The sequence below is a fragment of the Aphis gossypii genome, chromosome 1 (genome assembly GCF_020184175.1).
Source record: "Aphis gossypii isolate Hap1 chromosome 1, ASM2018417v2, whole genome shotgun sequence".
NCBI lineage: Eukaryota > Metazoa > Arthropoda > Insecta > Hemiptera > Aphididae > Aphis > Aphis gossypii.
This window is the reverse complement of record NC_065530.1, coordinates 83,650,581-83,673,843: the sequence shown is the minus strand read 5'-3', so window position 1 is coordinate 83,673,843 and position 23,263 is coordinate 83,650,581. Positions and strand designations below refer to the sequence as shown.

The following is a 23,263-nucleotide window of genomic DNA, read 5'->3' as shown; positions in this document are numbered from 1 at the left end:
CCGGCGATATTTCTCGCCGTATTTGTCCTGCAACATGTTTATTGGTTAAAAGACTCAACAATTTTATTATAAAAGTCCGAAAATTAACTGTTTGTCGGATTTCCACAGTGACAGAGGTCGAAACAAAACATCACTACAGGGAAGTTTGTTATTTTTGTCTCGACGAAATCCCTCGTCAAATTCAATTTGTCAGTAGCACATTTTTATCCCACCACGGTCGCTATGCTCTCTACAATCATGACAGTGTAGCAAAAGAAGGGTAGGGGTGACCATTATATATTTATATATATATATATGTATGTATCGCGCACAGTTTTCTTACCCGGGGGACAATTTACACAGTGAGAGATAGAAAGTAAGAAGCAGAGACGAAAGAAAGATAGAAAGAACATTCTTTCTTGCAAGCAGTTATGGCGTGTGTGACCAAGTTTTTTCTCCCGTTATTTCTAAACAAATTTCTTTGAAACGATATTGTGAGACACACAACGGCTGTGGCGATTTTCGTCTGTGCCATTCGAGAATACGTTCACAGATGGTGTGTTTTATATTTATCTACATATTATTATAATATTATGAGCGCATCGTATTTCAAAAGCAAAACTTTCAAGAGTACTGCCATCGGCGCCGTATCATCGGGCTTTCACAATGCCTATTTAATGATGCTGCTACCATTTTGTTATTGCGGTTTATCATTACCGCGAAACAATAAACCGAGAAACACTCAAATATGTCATACACCTAATCTAATTTTCGCAAAGCGCTCCTCGTCAAACCATTGTACACACATACACAACTGATACAATTCACATTACGACTATAATACGAGCATCTAAAGATATGTGTGAAGACACATCAAAACAAGTTACTACCGTTTTGACAGTGACGTGTATAAGTAAAGGAAACTATAAAGAATGATTTATCAAGAATACCCACTCCCGTATTTGTGTATTTAAACTACTTTATTTCCAAATCTAAATGTGAATCAATAATCTAAATTTGAAAAATTCATGGTTTAATATTAAAATAAATGAGTGTGAGCATGCTTGTCAAACCACTTATAAATACAACCACGTAAGATACTATGATACGTGGGTATGGACGACTTTTAATTTGTTCATTATTGCTATTGTAAAATTTTTAAACTCGACCATCTGAAAATCAATCGATAAGTAATAACAAAATCATTTTTCTGCGTTATTCACTAAAATTTTAACCGTTATTTTACTTTAACATACGGTGCATTAGTATTTTCCCATTTATTCTCACGTATTCTTTACTTCAACGTAAAAAGAAAAAGAATTAAGTGATCCAAATAATAATTAACAACTAAATCAATCAAAAAAACAACATTAATTTTATCGTGTTTACTAATAAATCAATAAATTGATACTTCAATAGTATTTTAATATTGACTCAATTCCCGATGAATCTATAAATATTGACACATTTTAAATTTATAAAACTTTTCATACAATGTTTTTTATTAGTTTATTTAATTATTTACGCTTTTTATTTTGTCATCGACGTTTAAATAAATAATAGAATTTTTTTTTATTTTTCCATGTTAAAAAGTAAACATAATAATAATGATTTTTAAACTTCAACAAAATTAAATTTTGTTCAATATAACAAAACTTGGGCTTTGGTATACAATAGGTATTACAGATTAATGAAAATACGGACGAAACCAACTATTAAACCTAGCTATTGAGTGTTCACTGTTCATGAATATAGTATGTTTATGAAACACAAAAATATATATTTGATGGTATTAAATATTCGTATAATTAAAAGCAACAAGATTTCAAATAATTTTCATTGAATTAATTTTCATACTACAAAACATAAATATTTTACAAAATTATATATTTTGGCTTCCGGTTAATATTTTTTGAAACAATTACGTTGAATTACATTTTTTGTGTAGAATCAATTAGTAGTTTGTTTATTCTTCCATTTTTTTTTTTTTTTTTTTGTACAAAAAACAATGACATTTTCTCATCTTCTTTTTAATTATTCATCACCAGTTATAGAATTTTATTTATTTATTTATTTATTTATTTTAGTTACAATTCATATTCATATTTTAATTATTATTAATTTTTTGAAATTATTATAGGTCTATTATTCTTGATACAAATTTAATTTTAATAAATACATAACTTTTTTAAGGTTCAAAATGATGTAATAAATCAAATTATATGAAATATATTATCCTATTTTAAATAATAACTCGAATACTTAAATAAATCTCTATTTTACACCAATATATATATTAAAGCTATTAATTATTAACAATATATTATGAACATATTATATAGGTACAACCCTATTTTAATTTGAAATAATATTCTTACTTTTAACCTTCTTTACCATACAACTAAAAAACAAATTATTATTAAATGGATACTTTTTAATTATTTTTTAATTACCATTTTACAAAATTTTAGTTAAAAAATATTAAATAAATTTAGTTATGGTTAATAAAGTATTATTGAACATTTTCAAATAACTCTATATTAGTTCTTGTTAGGTAATTAAAATCTACTATACTAATTTTTTAACACTTATGCACAAAAATGTTCTAATCATGAAAGTTGTATAACCTTTAAAAAATATTAATTTAAAACCATATTATCATGATAACACGTGTATATTCCTAAAAATTTATTAGAAAATCACCACAAATAACCCTTAGAAATTTAAATTAAAAACTTGAACAAAGATTTGTGTTGTCTTTTTAGCTTTTCTCATTTAATTCGTCAGAATTGTAGTCAAATACATTTCACCGGTGTATTCAAGAGTTCAACAGCATCGCAATCACAATTAACTCAATAGTCAGCCAAAATGTAAATTGATTAATGTTTGTTCAATCAAAAATCAATGGTGTGGTGCTTATTGGAAGCGAGTAGGGTATTATAGTCTTGGTGGCATTGGGATTAATATCGACTTGTAAAACACCTTTGTACTAATTTTCTTTAACCTAGACCCTTTCTCTTCAAACAAAAAAATTAAATCGATAAAAACTTTTTCGGTTGTTGTTCCATAAACGTACGTTTTCTGACATTTTTTGTTTACAATATAAAATCAAAGTACCTATACAAGTATAATATAATAAATAACCTCATTTGTTTAGTTGAATTCTCCATAAGTTAGGATATAATTTTTTATTATATATATTATATATATTATATAATTACTGCACTATTATTTAAATTATTTAAGACATTGGTAGGTATACAAATTAAGCATTTTAAATTTTAATAAATAAGTATGTATTCTTAAAGCAAAATAACTAAGATTTCTTTATGATTATTAATTTTCTATTTGTAATATCTTTTTATAAAATACTGAAACATATTTCATATGAAGAGAGAAATAAGACCTTCCAATGGTAGAATCTGACGTGTTTTCTCTCTTGTTTAGATTCAAGTGAAGCTATAAATATACAGGTTTTATGATGACGTGGTTTTTTTTTTATCTGTCAAAAAACATTATTTACAGAAGAAAAAAAAGCACTTCGATATTGAACTTAGAGTGTTATTTCTGTTAGAAAATGTATCTAGTTGGTGTTCTTGTGGAGGGGGAAAAATTTTGATAAAACAGAACTATTTCCACCAAATTTTAACAAAATCGTTTTCTTTTATCATCTATTTAACTCAAAAATAAATATCCTTATAAAAGTACTTGACATTTTCACTATCACTTTCTAGATATAATAACATTTTCAAAATATTTTAGCTATTTATATACTAAATTAATCGTTGTATATATTTATTTATTTTTTTTTTTTTTGTTAAAATTTTAACGGAAGTTATAAATTGGGAAAATTAGATAATTGTTTTATATTTTATTTTCATATGATTTAATAATTAGTAATTTAATTATTATTAATTGTCTATATTTTTTTAATTAATTTTTTTTTTTTATTATTCAAATGTGTAGGACTTTTGATATTCAAAGTAATAATTGATACCTACAGTAATACAGCAGCGAAAATTCTCTAATTATTATTTTGATTTTTCAGTAGAGTTACTACACTGACTTTACAATATTATATTTTATTATGATAATATCTATTGAGTAATACTTAAAATAAAAAAAATATTTAAAATCTTGATTATATATTTTTAATATAAGAAGTAGATAATATGGATTTTTGACACAATTTTACACGGAATACCAATATAGTTCAATGATTTGAATTTCTTGATTTGTTTTCATAATGACAATATCAACATATAAGTTAAACACAGCGTAGAAAAATTGACATATTTTAAAATGTTTACTTTTACCATTTTTATGGTATTTGAATTATTTTTCTTTAATTATAGCAAAGCAGAGAGATAAAATCTGTTTTGGTCTCATATCTACGTACACAATAAAGTTTAGTGTATACATCATACAATTCAGATTGCATACTAAGCTTCATAATATTGCAGTTTTGTTTTACCATGAGAATTGAATACATATTGTATACATATTTAATTAACCGTTATGAATTCAGATTAGAATTAACAATTAATATTTTTGTAGTATACTGGGCATGAACTTATTCGGATGTAAATTCTGTAGCCGAAAGAATGATGGAACAGGGGATGATGTAGCGTGCGACAGAAAGAATTTTGACTCGTTGTTGTGGGCGTTAGTCACTGTGTTTCAGGTACCTGGAAAGATTTCCGGTTATTTAAAATGTATTAAATCTTCCTCTCAAGTTTTCTGTCTTCCTGGTAAAATTGCAGCACGCGACATAAAATACATTTTTACAATAAACTCGTTTGTGCAAAAAAAAAAAATAATAAGAGAAATTATTAATTTCCCGTGTAAGTAAATGAAACACGAAAATTTCATTTTAGAAATTGGATATGCAGCATAAGACTGTTAAGAAATGAAAATAAAACATGATAGCAACTTTGGCTACAAAAATAGGTACAGCGTTTAAATAAATATTAAAAATTCAAAAATATATATTATTATTTAATTATTTTAAATCTATTTTTGCTTGTTTTATTTTTTTAATAAGATAAAATAAAATAAAATTTGTAATTATTTCTAATGGAAAACACATAAAAAGAATTATGTAATAAAATAACCCTATTATTAAATGACAGTGTCAGACATGATATTAAGAATTCATTCGATAACACTAACGTTTATATTTTAAAATATTGTGGAAAACATTAATGTATATATAATCAATAAAATACCTATAAAATATAATATAATGTAGAGTATATAATTTATTAAATACGTGAAAAAATAAATAAAATATATTCCGATATATATTCCAATACCTACCTTCAAGACTTTCGATCTGTTCATGTTCTAATGTGGTTTTTCTACGGTACTCTCCATTAATTGTTCGTATTTTCAAATTGATTTAAATTATATTTGATTAGTAAACATTTTTAACATAAATTAATGTTTAAACTATTTCTTTAATAATTATTTTATAAATTTTAAATAAGAACTCTTTAACAGGAAAATACGAATTTTTCATCAGACTGTACAATACTAGTACCTAATATAAAGCTTTGTTGCAAATGTATGAAGTTAAATATTTAATGATCTATTCTATACATGTATTTTATTGTTTTTGATTAATATGTTGAATAAAACATTAATGCTTTAGACGGTTTTGAAAAATAATGTTTTGCAATTTAATCTCTAGGTTTCGTAAAAAAAAAACCGTAATGAACTAGCATTAGAAGAAATTGAAAACTCCGTCGTAAAGTACATAAATATCGTGCTCACGGGAATTCCGGAAACTATTTTGTTATGCTTTTAGTTTTAGTATAAGGCTCTATCCTTAAAATCCCGGTGGACAATGCTCAATCAATTATATCGTGTTATTAATAATACTGTGGGCAAAACAACGTGAAATTTTAATTATTTTAAATGCAATGGTTTTAAGAACAATTATCATAATATTATAATGGTTGTAATTATTGTTATTCTAATTTAATTTTGCACAAACGAGGTTCTTATGTAAAATGTTGATAGTGTACATTTTAGCTGCATTGTGCATTTTCAGCCATTAACTTATATTATTAAAATTAATCTGCATAATATATAACATATAAATAAAATATATGGGTCAAATTAAAATAAACTCTTTTTTTAATTTGTTTATATTCTTTTTTTTACTTAACGCTTTGGCTTTGCACATTTAAATAGGATTTCGAGTTTAATTCTAACAGCTATTATATTGTAATTAACATCTCTGTTTTTATCTCATTTTATCAAAAAAAAAAAAATGAGAACACACGAATAAAAAAACGATGTTCATAATTTTTAATGTGCATCGAAAACCGTTAAACTAGCATTTTATCAAATAAATCCTTTAGATGCCAAAACTCAATTTAAATATTATATATTATAAGTAGTATACGCACAAGCGGATTTTGATATTTACGGTAAACCCGTAAATATCACGTGTACGTATTTAAGTGTTTTCGTCCCTGTTGAAACCAAGTGAGGATATGCATTGTGCAGATACAAAACCTCATTGTGCATTATAAAAAGCTTGACAAGAAAATCTTCTGATTTCTATTTTATTTTTTTGTGCAATAAACCTTAAACATTTTATATTTATTTATATGTGTATTTTTCATATAAATTGTTATCGACTTGCTCTTGAAAAACTTTATTTTTTTTAATACTCGAGGATCGTATATTTTATTTGGAGTTAAAAAAAACTAAAATACTAAATAAAGAGAGAAAGTTTACGCCCAATGCACATTTTTTCGAATGTTTCAACAGGTGCAGAAAAAAGCACATAAAACCCATGTACTCATACACGCATAGCGTAAAACTTAGAAACATAAAAAAACACTGTGACACACCCGTCATAGATCATACCGATATATTATATAGACTTGTAGTAAGTCCTAAATAGCAATAAATAGGTTTATAATATTACACTATTAGACAAATTATCTATTTATAAATATACATACCTATATGACATATTTGTAAGCAATTTGTATTTTTATTATTATAGTCTAATACTTAGGACGTATTCACTTTTTATTATATTTTATTATAAATCAAACTCGCCTCTGTCACTCTGAACTCGTCCTCATGCTACTGTTAGTCTTGCATGATCGAACCGAACGACTTGTGATGTCATATTATTATTATTTTTTTTAAACGACTATTTAGTATTAAAACGAATTATTAATAAACCTAAGTATTACAATAACAATATTATACTACTTATTTTATCCGTGTAACATATACATATTATATAACAATAGATGTACATACACAGATGATTTTCGCCTTCGAAAATATGTAAGTAAAAACATAAACACACAGATCATAATATGTACACAACACGTGGTAATTGATGAGTCGGTATATGATAAAATTTTTGTAAACGTTCGTGATTTTTATCAACGCGTAAATAATGAAACAAACAAAATTGTCAACCAGCTGACAATTAGTAAAAAAAAATATAGCAATAAAAAGTTAAAATATAGAAATATTACAAAATAAAATAAAATTGTAATACATTTAAATACATTTTTTTTTTGTAAACTAGTGCCTACCTATTTATTTTACGTAGAAATACATTCTTTGCAGCATTCTCGGAATGTATCTTTTCGGTGGTAAGTTTTGCATGTACGGGAATGGAGCCCGGGAATGCAACTGCAAAGAAATTGTCACTAAACATCCCCTGTGCGTCTGCGATCGAAAACATTTTAATAATGTATTATGGGCAACAGTCACCGTCTTTCAAGTAGGTCATCAAATACTTAGATAATTGTAATAGGCAAACGCATTTTACCATTAAGCCATATGACTTCATTAAGTTGTAATTTATTACCTAGTAATATATTTACAAGAGTCAATGCCAAATCAACATTTTTTTTTTTAATAACGTATCAATTATTTATATAATGTAAAAAAAAATATTTCCTATAAGCTATTTAACTTTATTGACTATGTTCATTTTTAATTGAATTAATACTATTACATTATTAATTTATAGCAATGACTAAGGTTATGCCCTCGTATAGTCGTAAATCGATTAGTGTAAACATAAATTTCCTATTCTAAAAATACATTAACCTAGTACTATTTCTTATTTAATATTAACTAACTAGAAAAAAACTAATAGTAACATAAATGCACAATTATTGATCACCACGAGAGATAAAAAATATATTAGTAATGTTTGCAAAATTTGTAATGGTAAAATATAAGTATGTATCTTTTTGATACAAGCAAATATTGAACTTTCATTTTAATATTTTGTAATAAATCTATATATTTTAAACGAATTGAATGGTTTTAAAACTTTATTTGTGTTTTAAAAAATGTATTTGAGAGCAAGGTAATGCATTTAAAAATTAATTTTGTAAAATAACAGAAATGAAATGTATTCGTTACATTGAAATCGAAATACGTGTATAATTTTTAATACCATTGTTTTATACTGTATTATATTTAAACACAATACAAAATATCCATAGTACTGAAATTCACGATACAACCAGCACTTTTTTTGTTCCTAAACATTATATACATAATCACCATTATCAGAATAAACATGAACATGTAATGACTATGATATATTTCTAACGCAACAAGTTCAAAATAAATATAAGAGAAAATGTATTATTTTAATGGCACAAACAAATTATAACTTGTAATAACTACATACTTCTAGTTTAAAATGAAAATGAAATAGTTGGGAAAATATTTTCAAATATGTTTAAACGTCATAAATGTTCTAAAATTAATTGTTAAATACGTTTCATCTAAATTTTAGCCACAGTAAAATGCGTTTGTACTGTACTACCTAATAGTTTTTATTCCTATAAGTATTTTACCTTTTATCTACTTATCTTAGAAAATGAGAAAATCCAGATCTATGCGTTTATTATTTTTTTGTTCGATTAGTGAAACATTGAAACCATTTCAATACTACCAATGGTCGTACTATGCTTTTAGTGACCTACTTCACGATTGTGCTTCTAACAACCGCTTTTTTTTTATTACAAAATTATAGATTCAGAATTATTTTTTAGTATATTTTGTTTCAACAACACCGCTTATTAAGTCGGACCTATAAACTTTTTTCGATACACATAAAAATATATATAAACTATAATATATTAGAATAAAACGAAATTCATTTTACTATATTATGAACATTGCACGTTATCGAATCTATAATAAGATAATAAATTCTTAATTTAATTTCCGAAATATGCGTTTTTAACGATTTTAAACATTATTATTTATTTTTACCTCGGAACAGATTCTAACACAAGAAGACTGGAATATAGTGTTGTTTAACGGAATGGAAAAAACGAGTCATTGGGCTGCTCTTTATTTCGTGACGCTGATGACTTTCGGCAATTACGTGCTGTTCAATTTACTGGTAGCAATTTTGGTTGAAGGATTTTCTTCAGAGGTAATAGCTACTGTTGAAAAAATTGCATAGTTCCATATGCTTTGTAATAAAGAAATAGAAACAATTCTTTAAAATTGCATGCAGTTGAGATTCTTTTGTATTTGTTAGTTTTAAGTTTCGTACCACCGTTATGTACCATTTGAAACTTATGTAAGTATATTAATATATCATGGAATTTATCAATCTTATATATTATATTAAAAGTATACACTAGCATTTTTTTTAATAGCATTGTAGTAAGCAATTATCATTATTTTTAAAAATACTAAATATTTTTCACATTTTATTTTTGAAATGGTTTTATCGATGATAATTTAAGCATTATTTTAGTTGTTAGTTTTTATTAATGTACCACGATTTTTTCCTGATAAACAATCGATACTGATACTCCTATAATCAAAATATAAAAGCTTGAATTACAAATTAATACTTCTATATTTCATATTTATACCTTACCATTTACATAAAAATGCACTGATTAAAATTAAAAATTAAAAATATAAACTATTGTTTAAAAAACAAAATTAAAACAATTAACATAATATAACTATATACCTAAGTAAAAAAAAAATAAAAACAAAAAAAAATATTACAATTTTATAAAATGTTTTGTGAATTTTTTCTAGAACAAAATATATTTTTTTTTATTTTATTTTTAAATAACAAGCAATATAATCTAATAAAAATCAATCTAAATGCACATGAATAAATATAGTAGTTATGTTGTATCTAAATATCCTATTTAAAAAATTAATCATATGCAATATAAGCTTATACGTTCAGTTAAAAACTCCAAGTCAAATAACCAAACACAAAATTTAGTTTTTGTGTACAATTAAATAATAAACTTAATAATCATAATATTAAAGTTAAACCAAAAAATAAATGTTCTAATCATTTATAGTTACTTATTATCTACATCACATTTTTACCTCCATTATTTGTACATAATAACGTCTAAACAAATTATTTATGAAATATTTAACTATTAATTTTGAGTAGTATATGAATTAGCTAAGGTACAAATCACTGTTGTATAATTTAAGAAGGAAATTATTTTAATGGACAATGTTATTATATTTTCAGCGCAATGAACGCAGAGAAAGAGAACGACGGGAGCTCGAGAGGCAACAACAGTCATCGTGGTGCAAATGCACCTGTTCGTGCTATGGTGATGACAAAGGGGATTGTGAAATGTGTACAGAGAAAAAAAGCCTAAATGGAAAACCAAGTACTGAGTTAAAAATTGAAAATCCAAACAGAGACATTATAACCAATAAATGTAATACACACAAGGGTAAGTTATATTATCATTTTAATAAAAAAATTTTAGAAAATGTTATTTCAAGAACATGGCCACAAAAGTTAATTCAGTTATTTTAAACATGTTTTTAGTAGTAATTGTTTATATTTTATCATCTTAAAATAGTAAATTAGAATATCCATTATTCTTTAGATTTTTTAATAAGATGACATAACATCCGTAGTTACAAATCTATCAAGTTTAAGATCTAATTATTATATTCTATTAGTGTATAATTACTTGTTTGGTTGTAAAAATTTAACGTAGAGTATAAATGTAATATTTCAACATTAAAATGCATACAACACAACTATTTAATTAACTTCGAAAAAAAACTTAAGTTTCGTAATAAAATATGATTTACAAAAGATATATAATATAACGTTCGACGTTTATATTATATACTGTCCTGAAAAATTGAATCTTGAGTTAAATAACCTTATTAGTAAAACACAGGATAAAAACCTCACTTCTTTAACCATGAAAACTTAAGTTCTAATAAAGAAACTAATTTAATTTTTTTTTTTTCATTACACATTCTTAAAATGATGCACTTATTTTAAGTTTTTAACGTAATATTAAAATAATCTATGAATTGAATTAAATTTAAATTTTGTTCACAGTTTTTTATTAGTTAACTACCTCTATCTAGACTATTTTACTTTAGACTTTTTTCATTGACTAATTTTTTTATTTTTTTGTGAAAATTTGTATGGGTATAGAATTTCATTTAAGTATTTAGTCTTATTTTCATTTACGTAGATTGAATATATTTCTATATGTATAAAAGCTATATTACAAGTTATATTTTTACAATTATTATTGAGTAGTTCAAAATAAGCATTACTATTTATAGGTAATTAAAAATAAATTATTAAAAAATTTAAATAATGTGCTATGTATGCTCGATAGTCTTATGTTTTAAAATATTTAATTAAAAACTTCAAGTTTATTGTAGGTCAACCATTATTTAACCCTCGGACAATGTATTATGCATATAGGTACTTTTTTTCTAAATTGAAATATTTAATATTGAATTTCACAATTTTATTTTCGTACTATATGCAGGGTGTACAAACATCCTCAATATTATGTATTTATATCTCAGTTTTTATTCAGTTATTAATAAAATAAATGTAGTTTATATTATTTTTACAGCAACAGTTCTTTCATACTAAGCATTAATATAATAATAAGGTATAATAATACCTGATTAATCTACAATATATGTACTTCAGTATAATATTAAAGAATAAACACTTAATTTGAATGAGGAATATTTCTTAGATTCAATCCATATTTAAATGTCCATCAATTAAAACAATTATATAATAATATACTCGCATATATAAAAAAGGTTGATGAACTAGATAGGCTTGTTATGAATACGACAAAACTATTTTGATTAGTTTTATTTAAATTGAAATAAGTTCTACGAACAAGATAATATAATATTATATTCTTTGTATTCTAAACTTGGACTATTATTATTTATTTATATGTAAAGTATGTACTTTCCTCTTCCCAATTGAATTCAAAACTTTATTAAAAATAGACAAAAAGTGTTGTTAAACACTCACGTATGCTTTGTATGCCGTACAATATATTTGTATTATTATTATGACAATCAGAATAAAATGTATTCAACCAATATTTTAAATGATTTTAGGTGAAATTAACTATGCAAATTAATCAACATTTTTAACTACAATAATATAATAATAATTTAGGTTCTTTTAAAATAATTCCTACTAAACGTTCTTGAATGTATAATAAATTATACAACACATAATAATACAATTTATTTTTACCTATTTTACATGTTTAAAATATATGAGAATTAAATCAGCGTTATCCCATTTTTTATTTTATTTAAAAACCGATATGAAAAAATACTAAATAACAAAAAAAAATTAATCAATAATTATATTGATGAAAACAATTTAATATTTTGTTCTTTTGTTCTTTTAATGTGTTTTGATGTATACAATACATAATCTATTGACTGATTGATTTTCTTTGATGTATTGATGATATGTGAAATTTAATGCTTTATTTGAAATTACTATGATATTGTTTATAATAACAATATTATAGACTAATTAATCCGAATAAAGTAGTAATATATTGCCTATAAAATATAATGTAAAACGTTACTCTTCTATTTAAAATGATAAATTGAAATAAATATTTATAATTTGATTACACTGACTGTATTCGTAGTTTAGATTTGTCAACATCTAACTATTAGTAAATAGAAGCTTACTTAATGTGTAAAAACTAGGAAAATTAATAATATTATAATAAACTAAATTCAAAAAAATTATTTTATTTTTGTGATGATAGACACTTCATTAGTAATTGCTCCACCTCCACCAATAATCACACATACGGCGGCCACACCACAAGACTCGCCAAATGCTGCTCATGAATCAAGGGATTTTCGACGATTTCAGTCACTAACACCGTATACATTTTTGCCGTTTGACACAAATGGAAGCGGATTTTCGATTGATTCGATTGACTGTTCAGTGGTTTGTAAAATGCTCGTTACATGTTATAAGTAGTAACTAGTGAACTGTTGTTTAAACCATAAGATACTAAAACAATATTATTATACAAACAAAACTCTCCTTTAGTCATTACAATTTGCTTTTAGTGGATATCATTAAATTATCTGTTTATTTAATAAATAATAATCAATCATTTATGCACAATGAAATATATTATATATAAGTTCTCTAAAATACTTTTCATTCTGATTTTATTTTTTATCGTTTGAAATGTGGATTTATATAAATAAAACAGTATATACCTCTTAAAATTGATTCATTGATATTAACTGAATTATTTATTTATAATGTATTTTAACTTATTGTATTTATTGTTTGAATATTTTAATTAAATTTTATGCGACTAACATAACTAATAATAGTAATATATGAAGTGATTTAAAAAAAAAGGACTATACATAATATGACTTAGGTAATAGATATTATAATATGGCTATTTGATAGTAATGATAGACTTTCACATTCCAAAAACTTCTCAGAACAAAGGTTGATTAAGATTTATCCTGTTTTAAAACAAAAACTTTTACTGTGTAGAAAAAATGAAATATAACTATACAAAATAAGTTATGAATAAGTTCAATTTAACATTTGTAATAGTTTGATGTACTAAAGATCAAATTAAATTGTTATATAGTTTAATTTTTGAAACCACATAAATACATTTTTTGTACCTATTTAAAGAAATGTATAATATAATAATATTAACTATATATACCGTTTCATATAATAAATCAGATACTTATTTATTTATCTTTCATACATGGACATATAAAACTGTTTAAATTATGTTTAAATTATCAATAATTAATATATTTGTTGTATATTATTTTTAATAGCGTTCGTCAACAAATAGCTTACAGAGTGTTTCCAAGTTTCCTAAAATCAACAACAGACCTCCGCAGATCTCCAGTCCACAAAAGTTAGTAGTGAATCAAAGTTTTGAAACTATACCGGAAGACATTTCTTATAGGTAAATATAATCTATAAAATTATGTAACTAATTCATTAAAATATACTTTGCACCATTTGATAGGGTTACTTAAGGTGCGCTTAAAATATTTATTAAATTTAAAAAGAAAATTAATTAAGTTGGAAAGTTATTCGTGGAATAAATTTAATTTCTTACGTGTGATTTTGAATCATTACGCTAGAACATACCACGTACAATATCATAGTATAATTACTATAATTAATTACCTACGCTTGTTATTTTAATATTTAAAGCATAAAAGAGTTACATTTTTTGGTTTTTATCTTTGAAATATTATTTAAAAGTGAAAGTTTGGACTTGCATGCACCCTACTTTATAGTTTATACCCTGGTGGTTCTTTACACAAAGGGTTTTTATGATGAATGGGGGTCCTGAGAGTTACATTCTAAAAACAATGGACAATACAGAACTTCTATCTTTTGAAAAATTTTGAATATCTTGAAGTAAATTAAATTAATAAGGGATGTTTGAAACGTAAAATGCTCGTGTATTATAACATGAAAAAGACGTCTAAATTAATTTTCTGTTTGTAAATATCTAATAGTGCCAAATCTTATTTTTAAAAATACCCTTAGTTTCGTGACACGACATATATTGTAATTTTATAGTTATCATTTTTTTTTTTTGTTTTTCATTTTATTTATGCTCATTTTTTTCATACTTCTGAAAATAAATGTTGGTTATAAAAATTTATATATTTTGTTGCTATAATAAACTTGTATTTAGTGTTTAATAAATATACTTGCACATATTCTGTAGTATTATACTTATCATGTGCATCTTTATACTGTATAATATACATTATTTTTTTTCCAACAACCTTTTTTGACTACATATACCTACGTGTAACATGATACGCGCAAAATGTGTGTAATAATAAACGTATACTGACCGTCACCTTGGGAAACTGTACGAACACTAGAACTATATTTTTATATAAAAAAAAATAACTGTTTACAGTGGAGAAAATGGTGAAAAACTTCAAAGACGATATTCGTGGAAAATCTCGAGACCCTCATTGAGACGAAAGTCAAAATTTAGTAACGTAGAATGTGAAAATGACGACCAAGGAATACTGGTTTTGAATAATAGCCATTCAATGAATTCAGGGTAAAAAATTTGTATATCATATAAATATTTAAAATATTATAATATGTTTCTGTGAAAATATTTCTAACATAACTGTTGTGAAAAAAGTATTTGTAAATTAATATTATATATTGTGGTTGTTTCGTATTTAGTGGTGGACAAGACCACTCTCAATGTAATGGCGGCGTTTCCAAAAGTCCATCACCAAATTTTCGTGCGGGGAACAATATGCTGTCCGAATATAATACTATTGAAAGATCTCCATCTACTGTACAGCAGGTAATCAATTTATAATGCAAATATTTATCAAGTACCTACCTGTAATCTTAGAACATTAAATATTACTCTGGTTTCAAATTATATAATTTTAATCTCAAAAATAAATAAATCCCACGCGAAACATTAATTAATCATACATTTTTACCGCTAAAAAATGCAGAACTTAGAACAGAAAGTAAAAAATGTTTATTCAAATACATTTAAAAATGAATATGTATATTAAGAAATTTAAAAAAATAATAAAAATAATTACGGTAAAAATTTAACATTTTTTTTCTATCAAGTTTTCACCATACAATATACATGTTTAAAAATTTAAATTGTCTAATCAAAAAATCTATAACAGTAGTGTAGGAAAATTTTTATTGTAAATGACGTGAATTCATAAAATGTCATCATAATAAATTATTTTAAATTTAAAAAAAAATAAATTTTATCTCTCGTGGAAAAATATTGTTTGAAACAATCTCAAACAGCTATATAATCCGCGAAAAATGTCTTAATGTTATGTCTCAAAAATCAAGAAAATTTATTTAATCGTAAAAATTAAAACTATTATTTATTAAATACGAGACATAGAAAGAATACAATTTATTTAAATTTAATATATATTCTATTGTTGCCATGATGGGTGGTGACTGGCGGTGGTATTGGCCGAAGGGCTTTAACCCTGTGGTTAACTCTGAAATCTAATTTTCTATCTCCTTTCATTTAAAAATCTTGTGTACGCTACTGGATTACATAATCATATAATTCCAAGTTTAAATGTATTAGCCCGACGACTCTGTCCATGGACAATATCAATGTGTATATAAATAAACATCAATTGTAATCGACAATTTCATTGGTAGTTTTATAAATAGCAGTGTTTACAATTAATTAAAAATAATAGATCATTACTTTTCAAAACGTTAACACTCGGGTCGATCGAATAATAATTTGACACAGGATGTAATATGCTGGCAACAACGTTAAAATAAAATTTTTGATAATATTACAATTATTATAAATACGTTGAACGCATTATACAACGTTAAAAAAGGTACCCCTCGTTATAAAACAATTAACTATTGGTCCTACTCCTTGATAATTTTTTTTTTGAAAATGTTAAAAAGTATTAGAATCTTGATCACTCGTATTTATTTATCCATACAATCAAAATATAGGTTTTAATATTTAATATCTAAAAAAGAAATAAATTGCTCTCTATGATAGAGTTTAATATAACAAACCATCGTTTAAGAAATTCAAATCTATTTCATGTACCATTCTACAAAAATAATTATAGCTCCTTTTCTTTCTTCCCTAGAGCATTAAATTTAGCAAATCTTATTACTGAACATATAGATTTTTTCTTTATGTCAAGTACTGTTTTTAATAGAAATGTATATTTAGCTTTAAATTTAATTGTAAATTAATTATTGTTATTATGTAATTATTAATGTATTGCTGTTTTGTATTATCATTATCCATTACCACTGTCTAATTATTATTATTTTGAAACTGTATTTTCATTATTTTTTGTCTTACTTTTATTTTTTGTACTTACTCTTAATACTTATAAATGTAAACCTGATACTGTTCACACAAAAGGGTTATTACCCGTTTATTATAAATAAATAAATAAAATAAAAAAATAATAATAATAATAATAACTATTTTTAAAATAACTATAAAAATTCAGAAATGGTCAGATCTTTTGTAAACTTTTATATATCTTTTGATAAATGAGCAGTATAATACTGTAATAGCTTATTGTTTTAAACAAGCGCTTACTCCCAGTGAACTGTAGAAGATAAATGAAAAATCACCGGTCCGTGAATCTTTGACATCAAAATATAGTGACCATTAATAAATTGGTTCGTTAGATTTAAACGAATTTCTCAATCAACAAAAATATTATTATTAATGTTACGACTGCGATAGTGAATTAAAAAAACTCACTTGCGGAGAATACCAATTACAATCGTACGCGCTAGTTTACAGACTGAGTATTTGGCAGGGAAAATGAACTTAGTGGGTTCAGGAACAGTAGAAACACATACTCGAGTAGCCACACGCGGTATATATATACAATAAACTATATAATATATTGCGCGACGTAGAGTCGGAATTTAACGTACTGCGAAATGATGTAACGTCACGTCGTATACATAACGGCGCCACTTTGATGGTGTGTTGCCGCCGGAAGAAAAGAAAAATAACACAAACACAGTCAGTAAAGTTTTCGAAATTTAATATTATTGTCATTACGACTTTACACTTCGGGGAGAAGGATTATTTACACCACCGACCTCGTCAACTTTTGGACATACGTGACGCGTACACATCGTGTCAGTAAAAAGGCAACGAACAGACACCAAGGGACGTATATCATCGTTGCATTTTGTTAACGGAATGAAACCCCATCAGAAACTATCACGATGACATAATATACTGTCAATACTTTTTATAATATCTGTATAATACACTATTGCTCTTGGATAACGTTAGTCAAACACCTTTGAAATAGTATAATTTAATTTCAATACTATTATGTAGTTTTGTGACAAACTTACACAACCTTTTAGATCCACGTGCAAACTATTACTTCATTATATACACTGCGGTGTAAGCCATCGACAGGATAGCTTTCCTCATTAAAAACATTCAAAGCCTACTGAAATATAATGAAAAAAATAATTTAATATTTTCTTTAACGAATATTGTTCATAGAAATAGTACTTAAAAAATATTTTCTTAGTAAAAATGGTGAATATTATGATTAAAAATAAAATTCGAAAAACCACTACTGTTGATTACTATGATAAAGGACTATATTATTTTGATATATTATGTATCTGTAAAACAAAAAAAATAAATAAAAAGTATAAGTATTTTTGTAATATTAACAACTGTTCTGTAACTGTAACGGTATTGTGTATTCGAGCGAAGTGAAAATAATATTTTTATCGATAAGTATTTTTAAATGTTAAAAGTCCCCTCTCTGCCAAGCAATGAATGTTCCAGACAATAAATTGTATATAATATGACCACAGCTAAAACCATAATACCTTTATGTCGCCTGTGCCTTTAGCGTTTAATATTTATAGGTAATATATATATATATATATCATCACGCCGAGTTTGTTTTCGTTGGGTTTATTTATTTATTTATTTATTTATTTTACCATCTTTTACAGAGCACAGTCAATTATGTTATGTCCGGTTGTCAGTACAACTGCTGTCAGCCGTGTGACACGGAAGGGTGCGCAGGGCCGGCGGACGAAAAGTCGTCTGAACCGTGTTGCGACTGCGACGCTGAGTCTAGCACTGCTAAAGTAAACGTTCGCAAGGTATTCTATTTCTTCGAGGAAAAGGGTTGGCTCAAGGACCGGGCCGAATATTCGCTGTACATATTTCCACCGGAACACGGGTAAGCCGGAAACAACACACGTTTTACACGCGTCACACGTACCACCCTGCCATTTATATTTACACAATACAATATAATAATATGACATCAGACATAATATATTACACAATCACCACTGTACACATGCGTACGTCTCACGTATTATATATTATACATATTTTCTATAATATTATTTAATACACCGTGCGTTTGTAGAAAACGTGGAAACTCTAAATCTATATAATGGGTGGTTGCAGGATGGAGTGATTAAGATAACACGCGCAACCGTTATAGATTAGTATGACAATAATATCACTGCATAAATGATTGACGAGGGATTTAATGATGGCTCCGATCTAGAGCATTTATTAGTGGAGGGGACGGATTTAATAAATTATGAACGTACAATATTAAACACTGTAGAATATATGACATTTTATATTCATATATATATACACTCTACAAAAATAAAGTTTCAAAAAAACATTTTAAAAATTTGTGAATTGTAAATGAAAATTCTTTCTAAGTTAATATAGATAAAAATAATAATATTAAATTATAGGTCGACAATTAAAAAATACTGTTTTGTTTATTTTGCGATTAAAAATTAAAATAATTACGAGTTATACTACAATAATTAGTTATAAATAAAAATAAATATACACACAACGTACCTATTATGTACCTAATAATTATCGACAAACTTTAACATAATAATAGGTACCTACTATAATATTATAATAATTTAAGGTTATAGTGTAATACGTTTTTGCTACTATAAAAAATTAATTATTTACACATGCACCCATACCTACTTAAGTATACATTTTTCTTTTTTCTATTGGTGGAGAGATCGCTTTCGTGTTCTCTTGTATCCACGTCCGGTTTGACCGTGTTTTACCTATTTTATCATTAAACAACCGGGAAAACCGGAAATCACTAAGGGCCTTATTATCAAGCGTAATACATATTATTGTCATACATGTTATTTTACCATAGGTTATTACTTATTATACTTTTTATTATGATCGATAAATAATATTATTAAATTATTTCATCGTTTGACTAAGTTATAAATTATATTAATAAACTATCACAATTCGCAACCATATCTTATTTCCACCATTTAAATTTACTGCTCCTAGACATTTTGTATACATTATACACCCAACTTCCTCTCTTTAAACGCATTCATTTATTTTAGTTTCGTACGACTATGTCATAACGCATGTGATGATAATAACACTATGTATTATAATAATATACTCGTGATATTATTATTATGCTTGCACACGTACACGAGCCCTTTAAGCCCGACACGACGTGTAATCATGAACAGTCGTATTAGCCAATGCACTTTTGCAATTTCGAACGTGTCGTGGAATGGAACATTGTATTATTTCAAATGACCATCGCATATATGAGATTTCGAAAATGGACAGCGTTTATGGTGCATTTGTGCTACTTATACAACAGCGGTATCTATATTATAATATACGCGTCTTTTGCAAAAGCACACCGACAACTTTTGGTCGATTATTCCTTGTGTAGCGCGCGTATATGAAAACGAACCGAGTCGAGTCGTCCTACGAGCCATGGCAATAATTATCTGTCTGTAGCAATTTTTTTGCCTATTCTTTTGTCCAACGATTACCACCCACCCTCAATATTAGTACGTTTGCACGCCAAAACTTTTGCCGACACAGTGGGTAGATCTATATATTATGTTTTAATAATATTTACACATTTTATACTGTTTGATACACCCTTTTGCGTGCAGCAAAGACAACAGACTGACGCAGGAAATGAGTTTTATATAGTACTCCCGTATATTATTATAATAATATACAAACATCCTGCAGCATATTATTGACCACCGATGTCCGTTAAAAAATAACTGTGCGCCGGCGGGCCGGCATGCCACGCGACGACTCACGAATAGAAAATTCCATATAATATTCATAAGTTAATCTTCCCGACCCTCGCGGGAACGGATTTAAAAACAAACAGTGTACTGAAATAATTATAAGGGTGTTTTATGTGTGCGCATAGTGAATATGACGGCGAGGAGTGGGCACGAAATTCGAGAATTTATAAATAAATTTCCCTATACTCTGCGAGTACCAATATTATTTCGTTTCGCGTATATTAACCCAATACGTTATGTCCTGTCTGATGACAGGGAGATTTGCATAATTATTGCTTGTAGCCCTTTGACCAAGTCCAATACGACACATACTCGTGTATTTAACCACAATAATATAAAGCCGCATTTATACCATAATATAACATACGTACAGATCTGGTTGTAGAAAGTCGGTCGTATACTATAATCACGGATGCTAAAATATAAACCATAATTAACACACATTTGCAATGCATACATATTATACATCATACACATTATTGATACAGGGTGATTCTTTTAATACTAAACTAAAAAATATCTTAAAAATACAAAAGATTTTATTCCAACAATCATTACAGTAAAGTAAGTTATAGGACCAATTCAAATTATGATGTAATGCTATGAATAGAACAAAAATAAACTAGGTAGTCAATTTTAAACTATTATATCAGATAATTTTAACTGTTTAGTAAATATGTATAATGTTTAGATATGAATTTAATATACAATGATATAGAACTATGAAAAAAAATGATTAAAAAATAAATTATTATTTATTAGTAAGCTTATATTTGGTATAGTTACTGTGGTAGATTTCACTAAGTCTAAAAACTATTGTTGTTTGCTATTATAAGTATTGATTCATATTAACTAAGTAAAATTCGTCAAATTTGACAAGTAACTCTTATATTACATAAAAATTAATAAAAAAAAATCTCCAAGCTCCAAATCCTCAAAAAAACTATAATATAAATTAAATATATAAAATTAAACAAGTAAAAAGTAATACAACTTTAAATTATTTCCTACTTTTGTGCTTTCTTGATATTAATTAATAAGTTATTTTTTGTTAACAATACACTATTCTGTATACAATTAAATACAAACGTAACTGACTTAAAATATATTTTAAATTTAAATTTCGTCACTTCAAAACAATTAGATCGATACACTCGTAAAAATTAACATAAGAATTTAATATTGTACCTATCAATTTAAAAGAGGACCTGGCATTATTGAGTCATAAAAAATACAGTTTCTTAGACGTTGATAAAAATAAACAACTTATTACACTTATTAATTGAATTTTAATAAACTGTTTATCAATCATAATATTATGATTTTATTTTTTCCTAATTTATAAATTCTATGTGATATAAAACCTTAAATTATTTTATTTTGAATCATTTCAATGCATGTTGATACAATAATATTTAGTATAGGTCTTATAAATTTAATATAAATCAACAATAATTAAGTGTCTAGATACCTGTTAATTTCTCACAGTACCAACTCTACACCTCCATAAAAAAAAATTAATCACTCCAAAAATTGGTAATTAAGATAATTGCAGTGCCATACATAAAAGAGTATTTTTATATTTGAACTTCAAGATTTTTTTTTAATTATTATCTATTCTTTGTCAAATTAAAAACTAAACATGTTGTATAATAATATATCCTATATTGTATTTTCTGAGATTCGTAATAAAAAAAAAAATATCTATATATATAGATCTTACTTATACTTGCAATGCTTATATTGACGAAATGTGTGTAATCAAGTTTCAGGCAATCGTGTGGAAAGTTCATCAAGCAAAAATGGTTCGACAACGCAGTGCTTACGTTTATAGCGTTGAACTGCATTACGTTGGCCATGGAAAGACCGAACATACCACCCGATAGCAACGAGAGAACGTTTTTGGGTACGGCCAATTACGTTTTCACCGTGGTGTTTGCGCTCGAGATGTTTGTCAAAGTAAAATTGGCCTCTTTTTGGATTACAATTTATTTATAACCACCGCCTAGGCGGACCTAATCTGATTGCGTTGTTATTTGTTTGTTTTTTGTTGCCCCGCTTGCGTTTGATTTGTCGATGCGCCACATAGGTTGTAGCCGCGAGCATGTTCTACGGCAGTGAACCATATTTTAAGTCTGGTTGGAACATCATGGACGGATTACTCGTAGTAGTGTCCATCATAGATTTGCTCATGTCATTGATCTCCGAAAGCAGCCCAAAAATCTTTGGAATACTAAGAGTAAGTACGCGTGATTTATAGTAAGGTATAGACACGATTAA

General features: G+C 26.1%; 1 protein-coding gene across 6 annotated transcripts in view; it reads left to right on the top strand.

Moving 5' to 3' along the window:
- LOC114132118 (voltage-dependent T-type calcium channel subunit alpha-1G) overlaps positions 1-23,263 on the top strand; it is a 223,109-nt gene that overhangs the window by 182,386 nt on the left and 17,460 nt on the right. For 5 of the 6 annotated variants that reach the window (XM_050198879.1, XM_050198876.1, XM_050198878.1 and 2 more), the window contains 10 exons: positions 7,588-7,744; positions 9,272-9,427; positions 10,514-10,724; positions 13,077-13,264; positions 14,140-14,273; positions 15,255-15,404; positions 15,536-15,662; positions 18,845-19,077; positions 22,750-22,942; positions 23,073-23,222. In XM_050198879.1, the coding sequence (XP_050054836.1) occupies positions 7,588-7,744; positions 9,272-9,427; positions 10,514-10,724; positions 13,077-13,264; positions 14,140-14,273; positions 15,255-15,404; positions 15,536-15,662; positions 18,845-19,077; positions 22,750-22,942; positions 23,073-23,222 (1,699 nt within the window). Of the gene's footprint in view, positions 1-4,536; positions 4,664-7,587; positions 7,745-9,271; positions 9,428-10,513; positions 10,725-13,076; positions 13,265-14,139; positions 14,274-15,254; positions 15,405-15,535; positions 15,663-18,844; positions 19,078-22,749; positions 22,943-23,072; positions 23,223-23,263 lie in introns of all 6 variants that reach the window. The other variant, XM_050198877.1, reaches the window with a different exon arrangement.